This window comes from Thamnophis sirtalis, unplaced genomic scaffold (genome assembly GCF_051295495.1).
Source record: "Thamnophis sirtalis isolate CommonGarterSnake01/CBP01778 unplaced genomic scaffold, rThaSir2_p1.2 scaffold_4, whole genome shotgun sequence".
In the NCBI taxonomy this organism is placed as follows: Eukaryota; Metazoa; Chordata; class Lepidosauria; order Squamata; family Natricidae; genus Thamnophis; species Thamnophis sirtalis.
The window spans coordinates 23,127,873-23,141,122 of NW_028261384.1; the positions used below are offsets into that span (position 1 = coordinate 23,127,873).

General features: G+C 35.6%; 1 protein-coding gene across 1 annotated transcript in view; it reads right to left on the reverse strand.

Moving 5' to 3' along the window:
- The window catches only part of GPR158 (G protein-coupled receptor 158), a 149,186-nt gene that overhangs the window by 21,732 nt on the left and 114,204 nt on the right, over window positions 1-13,250 (reverse strand). Inside the window, exons 6-7 of the mRNA XM_014053058.2 lie at window positions 9,947-10,056; window positions 7,743-7,981 (exon numbers count right to left, since the gene is read on the reverse strand). Of these exons, the coding sequence (XP_013908533.2) occupies window positions 7,743-7,981; window positions 9,947-10,056 (349 nt within the window). The remainder of the gene's footprint in view (window positions 1-7,742; window positions 7,982-9,946; window positions 10,057-13,250) is intronic.

The window sequence follows — 13,250 nt, forward strand, 5'->3', positions numbered from 1 at the left end:
GTGAGAACTCTGGAAGAAACTTGTTTTGGGGATCTTCATGGCTGATAGAAGTCATTGGAAGTCCTGAAGATACTCACGATCCAATCAGGTAGACCTTTAAAGTAACAGCGAGCACCTTGAACTGTAATCTAAAGCAGAACTGTGTTTCAGTAAAATTGTATATATTTGGGGAATCAATTGTTATTAATTTGGTTTAGAGGCTATTAGCTTTGTTGCAATGTATCTATCTCTAAAGACTATCCATTGGGATACCAATATACATTCTTGAGTAGTTGTTGGCCATGTGAGAACAGGTTACTGGACTAGATGAACCAGAGATCCAGCAGGGCACTACTTATGCTGTTTTTAAAAGCTAATAATTCACTGCTGCTCACCAAAGCAAACAAAAGAACCCATTTTAAACAATACTATTGAGCCCCACATAAGCCCTGTAAACATTCTTAAAAAATAAAAGGACAGGTTAATGCATTGGAAAAAGTGAGAGGTTGAGGGGAAGACATGAAAAAAAAGTTTGGTGTAGGAGTTAAGGTGCGGGATAGAAACCAGTAGACTATGAGTTATAGACCTCCCTTAGGCACTCAGCCGAATTAATGTACTTTCAGCCAGTGGGGGAAAAAATAGGTAGAGGGAACATTATGTACAGTCTTTGACTTGTACAAAATAATAATGATAATAATTGTTAAGTTTGGCAGTTGGCTATTAGCACCACCATGGCACAAATTTTGTTCAAGTGGTGATAACATGCTTTTACCAGTCCAAAAACGTTGAGAACCCTTGAATTATAGGCTAGTATTCAGATCAAACAGGAACTATTAAACATATGCTAGAAAATGGAAATGCTTTGGTGGCTGAAAAATAATTAGATTTATCTGGATCCTACAAAAATTAAAACCCGTTTTCAGCACAAGCTAGTTTAAGTGTGTATATCTTTGCACTAAGCCTAAAATTACACTAGTATAATTAGCAGTAATGAACATATCATTGTACTTGAAAAAAAACAATTTATTACCCAAAGCAACAATTACCCAATTTCGATGTATCCTGTGAAATTATGTTGTAGGGTGAGGAATTAGCTTCATATAATTAATTCCAAACTAACATCACAATTGGCATAGGAAAGTCTGCAGATGTTAACAAAATGTAAGCATTTTTTACATTACAATTGGACCATGAACCATAATTCTGATTACACAATAAGAACAAGGAGGCAATTTAATATGACTTGTTATTCTGATCCAATTATAAAGGCAGTACAGTATGTTCTAAGATCAGTACAGAGAACTGCTAATGCTACAATCTTTCTAATACAACCACTTATTTAGCAATTTTGTCAAAAATAATGTGATTGAAACTCCAAGGCTGAGAATTAACACATAGGACTATCTGAGACGCTAGTCCAGTACAATAAGAAAGTCTGAAGTTAATTAGGATGGGTGGATATTTCTATTATAATGTCTCTTAAACAACTTTTTTCAAAGCCGGCATAACTGTCATGAGTTCTGCAGAGGTGCCAAATTACAAGGGCTTTGAAACTACAGTCAATATGAGTATAATTTTAAAGGAACATGAAAAACAAGGAGTATTATTCGAGAAAAGTAAGATGGAATTCTTGGGAAAAGTTTCATAGCTCCTCAGATGTTGGATATGTGTCCAAAACGCTAAGTTTGTCTACACTATGACTTTAAATTGGTTTTGAGTTTATTTAAACCAGTGATTTCCCTATTATGTCCACCAATTGAACTGCCTGGAATAAACCATAATAAGATATAAATGAACAACATACTGATTTACAACATAGGACCGTCTCCACCAATACTTGAAGAACTGAATTGACTATACCGTATTTTTCTGAGTATAAGATGCACCAGAGTAAAAGACACACCAAGGTTTTGAAGAGGCAATTTTTTAAAAAAAGTAGGTAGGTAGATAGAGGGATAGAGAGGGAGAAAGACAGAAATACAGTAGGTAGGTAGATAGGGTGAGAGAGAGAGTAGGTAGATAGGCAGATGCTTCCAGGTGTATTTATCCATGTGCTGGAGAAGGAAATCTGACAACCTGCAGTGCCTAAGACTTGTTTCTGCTGGCACAGCACTTGAGCAATCTAATTCTCATCAATCACTCTAACTAAAGAGGTTTCCGAAAAAGAAAAAAAAGTTTTTGCACTTTGCAAACCTCCAAAAATGTCCCAGATATGCACAGCCATTTTGGTGAAGGGGGAGGGGCTTAGGGAGGCAAAAAACATGCTGTATTCGATGTATAAGACGTACTCAGATTTTCAGCCTCTTTTTTGAGGAAAAAAGGTGCGTCATACTCCGAAAAATACAGACATATAAAAAATAGGCAGGGGTGAGGCTTCCTTCAATCATTTAATTTTCTTTCTAAATTTGAATAGGTAGAATGTATTTTTCTACTGCTTTACCCTTTGGGAAAAGACCACTGCAACACTCCAGCAACAAGGGGAATATCTAGGCTTCATAATTTCCTGCTGTCTAAATAGTCTAAGAAATAATAGTTAGATGCAAAGCTTTCAAGCATGAACAAATGTTTATCAAAGTCTGAAAAATTAAATGAAGGTGAAGTTAAGAGGCCACATAGAAGCAAAATGAATTAAACTCAAGACATAAAAGCACAATGCAAACAGTAAAAAATTATACCAGAGGTATCGACTTAAGAATCAACTATTTTAACTGCACTATGTTGCATAATAAAGTTATTATGATATGACAGTATGGATAGTCATGATGAAATATCACATGCCAGTATAGGATGATTTCTAACTGATTTCTGAATCTCAACACCTGCAGGAATTTACATATCTGTAGTGGTTTAATTCTGGGCAGAAATTTTAGTACCCAGATACATTAGGTTAAAGTAGCATTAAGTTTGTACCAGAAATAGCAATAGCAATAGCAGTAGACTTATATACCGCTTCATAGGGCTTTCAGCCCTCTCTAAGCGGTTTACAGAGAGTCAGCATATTGCCCCCAACAATCTGGGTCCTCATTTTACCCACCTCGGAAGGATGGAAGGCTGAGTCAACCCTGAGCCGGTGAGATTTGAACCGCTGACCTGCTGATCTAGCAGTAGCCTGCAGTGCTGCATTTAACCACTGCGCCACCTTGGCTCAAAAAAATTGGCCTCCTAGATAACATTAAACAAGACACTGTAGTGACATTAACATTAATAGGTCCTTTTAAGATCTTTTTTTGCTCCTGCTGTTTTGGCTCCACTCTGCTTTGCTATATGGCACAAAGCTTAATTATAACTGTTTCTGACGCGTGCATATACAAAGATGCATGCACACATATAAAAACAAAATTACCCTATCAGTTTAGAATTTTAACTGGGCACTCCAATATAATTTGAGAAACATAATAAAAGAACCAGATAACTTAGTTGGAATACAAAGGCTGAAGTCCTACTGTATTAATGATGAGATGAAAAGAGTGTTCAAAGATACGTTTTATGGATCAGGAATATGTTGTATATTTAGATTTATTAAAATTGTCTTCTTGCTGCTTTTATGCCAATTATAATCCTAAAAAGGTGAAATAAAAAATACACTAAATTGAAAGCCCTGCAATGTTGTGTTCATCACGACATAAACATATGTGTGATGAAACTCACATCATTTGCATCTCCCCATGGAGATAAACACAATAAATGAGAAACTTATATCTGAATGGCTTTTGGCTTAATTTACAGATGAGTGGGCTTATGTTAGCCCTCGACAACTCTTGTCAGTTTAGTTCTTCGATTTAAAAAAAAAAATAGGATACTGCCATACAATGAAGAAAAAGAGGTTTTCAGAAAGAGGAAGGGACATTTCAGATACAAAATGCAGGTTTCCATAAACACCTTGCCCTACCTCACCCACTCATGCCTCGCTCCAACTGTATATGCAGTTCGCAAGAGAAAATGTTCTATCAAATACAAGCCACAAAAAAGAGAAAAACTTTGTCCACTGCATCAATCAACAGCAAGCAAGCTTGTTCTTTCTAAATATTTGGACCAAATCTCTTTATTTCTTTTCTTCCATTGACAAGATACATTTCTCAAACACTTTGGAATAATCAAGAACAATTCACAGATTCTTAAATGCGAAAAATGTGAAGTCAACTTGATATAAAAGGAAAAGAATCACTGTATGAGAGAAAATTTTGACCTCACACCACTGCATTTTATAGTTTCAAGCCATCTTGTTTCTGCTTTATTTCTGGGGTAGTAGAACTTTGTTTATTTCTGGAGTAGTAGAGGCAAACTGTTTAAAAATAATGGAATGTAACGAGGAAAAATTGCCTCTATTTGTCCTACACAATTCTTCTCCAACCATATGAAATCTGTCTTTAATTTGCCTTTCAGGACACGTTTCTTACCCTAAGCCAATCTGTACTTGAACCACTGATTTATTAGGGCTATTCTCAATGTTTTCTGTTTCCAGGAAGTTATAGAACACTGATTCCCCCAAGTGGAAGCCATTTAAGCAGGGCCCCACCCCTCCTATCTCCTGTCATGATGGCAACTGCTAAACACTTGCACTTGCCTTGCTCTCCCCATTCCTGGTTCAGCCAAGATCTCTGCATATCCTGCCTCCTTGCCTATGTACCCTGTTTCCCTGAAAATAAGACCTCCCTGGATAATAAGCTCAATTGGGCTTTTGAGCACATGCACTAAAATAAATCCTCCCCCGAAAATAAGCTCTCTTCAAAAGTATTGCAACACAGCTGCAGCTATGAGGTGACCATGCTCGCCGCCCCTTGCACCTTACAAATAATAAGACCTCCCCAAAATAAGGCCAGGGCCCTGTGGTTCTGTCATGCATGGTAGTGCCTGGCCAAACTCCAGCTGCACTGCTGACCCACTAGCCAGCCGAACATCTCCTGCCTGTTATGATTAAGGAGGATCTGAGATTAATGTATGGGGACTCCTATCATTGACCAAGTTGGGATAGAAAACAAGTCCAGCAGCTTCAGAACAGGCATTCTACTTTGTCCATCCTATTTTCTGCCTTAAAGAAGACTCTTGAGGAAGCTTCAGAACAGTGAGTTAATATGACAGACCTCTTATGGATAGGTATGTAACTAAAAGATAGGAATAAATGGAGATTAAGATAAAGTTTTATAGATAGGAGAACTCTCATGGTGATAGATTTTATTTTTGTTCTCTGCATAGCTGAAATGGAAGTAATTGCTATAGAAGTGTCAAGGAGAACAAACAAGGAAAAGAACATTTCAAAATAAAAGGAATTCTGTTTTCTCTGCCAATGGGAATGTACGTCTCTCTCTCTCTCTCTCTCTCTCTCTCTCTCTCTCTCTCTCTCTCTCTCTCTCTCTCTCTCTCTCTCTCTCTCTCTCTCTCTCTCTCTCTCTCTCTCTCTCTCTCTCTCTCTCAAGAAATCCATCTGATTTCATAGAGTTTGTTGTGGGTGAAAATGAGAGGGAGAAGTGCTACATGTGTCCTCCAGAGCTCCTAAATGAAAAGATGGGATATAAATCTAACAAACAATTTTGAATGAAAAAAATAAAATAAGTATTTAAAATTTGTATACACACTGTTTCTCCTGCATACACAATTAATTTTTAATACAAGCAATGCAGGCATTTTATACTGAATGCATCATTTTATCTAGAGGTGCAATTTAAGTAATTTAACAACCAGTTCACCCAAAGTCAGGTTGGCCATTGTGGGAGGTGTGGCCCTCCAGCTTCGCCTCACATGTGGGACGAGCCTCCCATGACCGCCAACCTGACCCTGGACGAACTGTTTGTTAAATTACTTCCAGCGCCAGAGAGGGACTCCTCACTTCAGCCAATTCACCGAACTCCAGAAAAATTTAGCTACCGGTTCTACCAAACTGGTGTGAGTTGGCTGAATACCACCACTGATTTTACCACTGTAAAATCTGTATTTCATTTTAAAGGACTCCATCAGCAATCTAGGTATGTATGTAAGCCTCAGTGGTATAAACGTGGGGCTACATTGGACGTCCAATTACCCTAAACTGATCCTGCCTTTGCCCATTTGCCAGTGGAATTATCTAAGGTGGAAAAGATAAACCAAATACCAACAAGACCTGGACATTTTTATGATGTTCCCAAAAATCAGTTGGATGTTGAACTAGAGAATACATTATCGGTTGACTCTCAAGTTAGTAATTGGATAAGTGCACCTCGTAATTGATTAATGCATTCAGTTTGTATACTGAATCTCTTGAAAATACCATAAATATAGTCAGTAATTAGACAACATACATAATTTTTGCAAAATATATTGGAGGAGAGCTACTATTGAACAGGAAGGCTTGATTCAATTTTTTTCTCAACCCTACGTCGCAGCACTAATTAAGCCAAGCATGTATCCTAACTAGAAACTTCACTTCTAAATGGAAATTGAATTTGTTAAACTTTATACTGTTTATATTTTTTCTTTGACTTGTGCAACTGAAATAAGACATCTGGAAAACTGAGTACTGTATGCATTCAATATCATATTTCTGGAAAACCATATGTTACAATATTATTTGTCTGTAAATCATTGCATTTACTTTTTCTTTTAATAGGCAATCCTGAAATATACAAAGATAATGCATATATATCACACTTGAAGAAAGGGGGAAATGCTTTAATAGCAATTTTCCATTTTCCTGCAAATTCTGAGCTTTTCTAAGAAGGAGGACTACTATGTGTTCTAACAGAAACTTTGTTTATTAGATACATGGTGGCTGAAATTTTGGAAAAGCAAAAACTGATTAGCTACTGTCACTCAATGCAGTCTACTACAATTGCTCTTTAATTACCCATGATTTAGCTGGTTTTCTCTAAAATACTGAATAGGAAGCTTTAGAAGAAGAAAGAAAAGAAGTCCATATAACCTTTAGTGAGACATAGTAGAATCCTTACTGTTTTCTGAATCTCTCTGTTTCTCTTTGTCTGTCTGTCTATCTCTACTTACTACCTACCTACCTACCTACCTACCTACCTACCTACCTACTTACCTATTTATCATCTATCTATCATCTATCTATCATCTATCTATCCATCTATCCATCCATCCATCCATCTATCATCTATCTCTCAAAGAAAGGAAAACACTTTCATGGATCTAACCAATTCTGAATTGGATCCCTAATTTAATTATACTTAGCTTAAATAATTTGAAATGAGGAAACAAAAACTAGTTTTGATTTACTTGTTTCACTGGTTTCAATGAGTCTGCTTTAAAAAAAATAAAGTCAATTTTTTCATGACTTGAAAAAAATACAATTGCTTTAAAATTACATCCACCTTAATAAATGGACTTTTCAAAGTGGCAGCATCAACTTTCAAGATCAGATGCAAAGTCTGAAAAAGCTGCTTAAATCAATAACAGAGATAGTGTGGTTTTTGAGAGATCCAAATCATTTATTTTGACATTTTCAAAGACTAGTCAGTCTTAATATTTTCATACAAGATTCTCTAAATTAAACTCAACCATCACATTATTCAAATGTCCTTTTCTATCACTTATTTCTGATAAATTATTACTTTTTCAATTACAAAATAATATTATGCAAATTTAAGATGATAAAACTGTATAATCTGCAAGGAATATTGGCAGTTCTTAAATATGAGAAATAATTTGAGAATGACTTTTAGGAAACCGAGACTTACTTCTCAGTAAATTTATACAGACAAATAATTAAGTTGATGACAACTAAGCAGATGTTACTCTCATTGTTACCCACATTAACCACAGCATCTTACCAATAGCCATCATGTAATCCCACCGGTCTATCAGGCACATATTGAAGATCAGATGATCCGATGTTTGCCCTCGGCCGATGAGTGAAATATTTCGTTGCAAATTTTCACAGACTGCTGAAGTCCAGCCCGTCAGAAACCACACCACAACCAAAAACATCACAGTCAGCATCTTCATCACGCGCCCACCTGTCATATATGGAATGCGCTGAGCTGTTCGAGAAAAGAACACCTTCAAAGCTCTGTAGAACAAAGACATATAATATCATTAGCATTACTAATTCCTTCACCCTTGCTTGTCCTCATGGTTCAAAGAACTTTGATTGTAGCATATGACCAATTGTGGCTGATCTGGGAAAATAAGCAGAAACACACCTGGTTAGTACTTAGATGAGGGACTGCTGACTAGATTGAGAAACGAAACAATTTTTAAGAATCCCAGTGGAAGCAATTGACACACCCTTTCTATAGCATTATCAAGAAACCTGTGTGGTTGAAAGTCATCAAGAGTTGACCTTGCTTTTGATTCAAGCCTTTCTCTTTTATTTGGAAGGCAAAGAGTGCCCAAGTTGGGCTAAAGTGGAGTATAGAAATTCTTCACTCTAGAAAAGGAAGATACAATAATGAGGAAGCATATCCATCTTTGGTGATGGCAGACTGGATCTAGTATGTTTCTTTGGATACTTATTATTTTCCTTTCACCGGGTCATTTTAGAACTTTTTCCACAATGCAATGGTACAATCTAAGTCTAATAGTTTCTTTTCTATGTATAATTGGGATTGGCAATTTTCCAGGGTGGGGGGGGGGGAGTCAGCATACTTTGATATCCAAAGTGGATGGGTGGTGAAGAGGATGAGGTCAGTCCAACTGAGAAAAAGGCCTGATAAAAATAAAATGAAATCAGTAAATAAATACAGCAAGCATTACACTTTTTCATTTTCTGTCAGTTCCTGATTTTGCCACTAATATGCCAGAAAGTGATTTCTGGGGACTCTAAAGAGCAACAAGGAAAGTGGTTCAGAGGATCATTTTTTTCTACAAGCCATGGATTCCCTACCTTGATGAGAAGATGTAGGGCATCTGTTTTTCTAGGCTAACTTATCAGCACCACTGTTCTTGGCTAACCTGTTCTCCCAAATCTCTCTTTGTAGAACCACCAGTTCCAGAACTTAATAGTGAGATGTTCAAAGATCCATGATCCTGTGCAATTTCCCACCATGAAATGTGGATGTTTTCACATAGCACATCAATTCAAATGTCCCTCCAACGTGCCCTATAAAAACAGCTGAGCCAACTTCTTCGGTTGATTATTCCGAGGTGCATTAGTTTTCAAGCAACTTCATTATTTTCTTCTAAAAACCATCAATAGATTATTATCTCCCTATTAGTGCTTTGCTTATTTGTCCCTTATCAAAGTTTTCCACAAGGAGGACAAAAGGTCTCAAAGTCAATATTTATCAGGGTGCTTACATATGAAAAATAGATCTGAGTCATGCTCCTACTAATCCTCACCAATGCACACAGAACTTGATACCTCAGGAAATTTTGAATCAAAGTCTGCCTTTGATGGGGAAATTTTGCAAAACTGCAGTGCTGAATAATCTTGATGCAACTAAATTCTAAATTCGAAGTGACAGCGTTTCTTTTCTAGAAATGCTAGTATTCAAGTCTCTTGCTTCCTAAACAACCTTGTTACTATAATGCAGTCTTTAAGGAATATTAGCCACCAAAGGAAAAATGGTGTAGCAAGAAAGAGAATTATTCATAATAATGGTATTTAATGAATTTTGTTTATACTTCAGCAAAATTAAATCAAGTTTAGTTTTCTCCTGGTTCTTTTTCTCTTCTCCTGATTCTATTTTGGGGATTGTAGCCTGTGATTAGGAAAAAAAAGATTTTCTCCCTTATTGTTTTAGATCAATTTTTACCAATAATTGTTTTCACGTGTAAGAAGTGTTTTTTAAAATGAGAAATGCATAGGACAACTTTGTAGGTTTGTTCACACATAAAAAGACAGCAAACCAAGTTCTTTGCTGTATTTACATAATCCAGACTGCAAAAAAAATTCTAGTTCATTGCTTGAAAATGAGATTCTATTATGAGCAAAAGGCCATAATGGACTCCTATACTTTTGCACAAACATTTGTGGATGCATGCACCCTAAATATTGTATATACTAAATTAGAAGCAGCGAAGTGTTCTATACCTGTGCAGCTTGAGTGTGACTGTTCCATAAACTGTAGCAAATCCCAGAAGACGAACCCACCTTAGGAGAATACACCGAAAAACACTCGGCTCAAAATACAAAATGACAACCTATAAAAGAAAAGGACATATTAACTAAAATTAAATTAGAGTGCTAAAATAGATCACTCTATTTTCCTTTCTTCTTTCTTGGAAAAATTGTAGAATGAGAATGCATAGGAATAATTGTTCAATTTTTTTTTAAAAAGAGAAAGATTTCCTTATCAAATCTTGATTTCTCTTTGGTGCAAAGTTAGGGTAACTTGCAGATGAACAGACTGTATTATATAGTTAGAAAATGGCATATGTTTCTAATCAAAATACATCTTAATATAAGACATTGACCATTGTTGCTTTATCTAGATTTAGAGGAAATGTAGAGCTGAGAAAGCAGAAACAGAGTGGATTCTCCAGAAACCCAGATCCCAACACAGACTAAGATCCAATTTGAATCAGATCATTATTGTATGGTGTACAATAGTAGTAGTAGTAGTTCTGAACTATTGCTCTTATATTCTCTTAATCATGTACAATGATGTTTGGGGGTGGGGGAGATTTAATGAGTTGAGTATCGTCAAGGACAAGATTGCAAAGCTGGTAGTATGAAGTATAAAATTCAACCCCCAATCAAGTCCCCTCAAGGGTTTCTCAATTTGGGCTCAAAAGAAGTTTGGCCTCCAAAGCACCCATTTTTCTGACCGTGGGCTCAGGAGTTTTCCTCCTGTGGGTGCAAAAGGGAGAGGTAGGGTCCAATTGTGAAGGGATCCTCACCAGCTGGTATCAGCAGAATGTGGGCTAACTGAGGCAAATTTTGTTGAGCACATACTCTTGTGACTCCCTATTGGAAATATTTATCTTTTTCAACCTACATTGTATCTTGACCTCCTATGACTTTGCTTCTGCCTGATGCCTTCAATCTAGATATAATTTTCAGGGCAAATTTGACTCTGTTTGTTTACTTCTCTTTTAATAGACTGACTTTTATACAACTTATTTGGGACTGTCCATATTTAACACTCTGAATAACTTACATAAGAGATATGTTCATATTTATTTTATCATGGACACCCGTATTTGTACATACTTCTACAGAGAGAGCTGACTTGAGTTATATACCTAGTTTCCAATCCAGTTTAACTGCCCTCTCAAATAAGTGTTATTGCAAAGAGAATCTGAAATGATACTTAAATTTTAGACTAAACCATATTCATTTGGCTTTTATTAATTCACATATATGGGGATCTTATCTTTCCAATATTTTATTCATTTTGTAAAACTCCTACATGAGTGGCAATGAATTTTAATATTGATGAAATATGGGTATTTGATGGGGTTTGATGGGTATTTGATGGGATTAGGTACAATCTTGTTCAATATTTTGCATTTTCTTCTTATTTTCAAGGAAAGCATATTTTCTGTGTTCTATTGGCCTTAAATAATAATGTATTAATGTTCATTGTTCTCTATTTATTCTCTATTTTATTGTTTATTTCATTTTTCATTTGGATATTTTCTTATTCATATATTTATATGTTGCTTGTATATTTGTATAAATATAGTTGTACAGTTGTATAGTCATAAAATCAATTCATGTCTATAGTATCAATTCATTTTTACTTATTGTTTATTTTCAATTTTACAACAAGCTACTTTGAACTGTTAGTCAGAAGTATCTATATGTCAATATATTCAATAAATGTATCAATAAATAGATAATAATTAATACATGAGTAATAATCTAAGCAGCATGAGCAACTTAAAAAAAATATCTTACTTAATTTCCATTGCAACCAGATAAAATTTGTATAAGAATGATTATTCAAACAGACGTGAATGCTCAGAATGTTACTCTCCATTAAGAAGTGAACTGTTACTGGAGTTGCTTTTCCTATAACTCTAGAAATCCATGAAGAAAGAATGTTAAACAGCAATTGCTTCCACTCAGTTGTAACTGACTGTATGATAATACTTAATAAATAAATGAATGGCCACTGTTTTATGGCAATATAAAAAACACATTCATGCTGATATCTAGGCAATAGCCATAAACACACTTGCTATGGTCCAATAAGTCCTTAAGTACCTACTTAAATAAAAATCAATGTTCTAATAAACTATCTTAAAGGCAATATTCTAGTCATTTTAAAATATTTATTTATTTATTATGAAATATACAGGATACCCAATTCCCCATGACTCTAAGCAGATTACATTAAAAAAAAAAGATATAAAAGATAAAAATAAAATATGAACAGTCCCCAAAACAACAGATGACCAAAGAAAACACATTTGCACCCTGCCCTCGAGCCTGGGTGAGCAGGTACATCTTTCATAGCTTTCTGAATACCATCCAGATTTTCGAGTGAGGGGTAACATCTTTCCAGCAGGTGATATCATAACAGAGAACATTCAAAGTTGAATGTTCAGAATACCTGTCTTTTATTTTCCTGACAGATTTGCCAAAGAGCTTGAAGAACAATTAATTCTGAACAAATAGCCTGAAACTGAACTCATGGAATGTCATGCTGTTTAAGGATTGGGTGTTTATTTATTTATTTTTATTATATTTTATTTATTTTAAAAAATATTTTTGTTTTTATTTATTGATGTATTTATTGATACATGTCTATTTGTTTATTGCTTATTTATTTGTTGCGGGTATTTAACGAAGACCCAGATTGTTGGGGGCAACCGCTGTAAACCGCTTAGAGAAGGCATCTAAAGCATCTTGAAGCGATATATAAGTCTAAGTACTACTGCTATTCAAAGCAGTAGTATTTAGGCTGGAAGCCATCTTTTATATTAGGCTTTCAAGCCTGCCACATTTTCTACTCTGGGAAAATGGGAGGGGGGTTATATATAGTATGAGTGATATCTAGTCAAAATAACATTCTTTTCTCAGAGAGTCAAGGGCACCTTGGCCTGCAGCTGTGATAGTGTGACTGGGAGGCATCTCCAGTTTTGGATGGTGCCTGACTGGATCATGTGATAGACATGTGGGTGCTGGGCAGGAATTTAGATTTTCATTTGGGTGGGGAAAACCTGGACATTTTCAGATTCGGGTTTTCCCAGATGTTCCAATATGACATCTCTAATAAAATGGAACCTTGAGGAAACTCAAGCCTCGGAGTCTTCTTTCATTAGGGATGTTACTTGGAATCCTGACACACATCTGGAAAATTCTAAGATGTAAAAGATTGACACTGTATTTGCCTAAGAATAAACTATATAGAGGAGAAGCTTATTATATAAGAGTTTTTGACTTG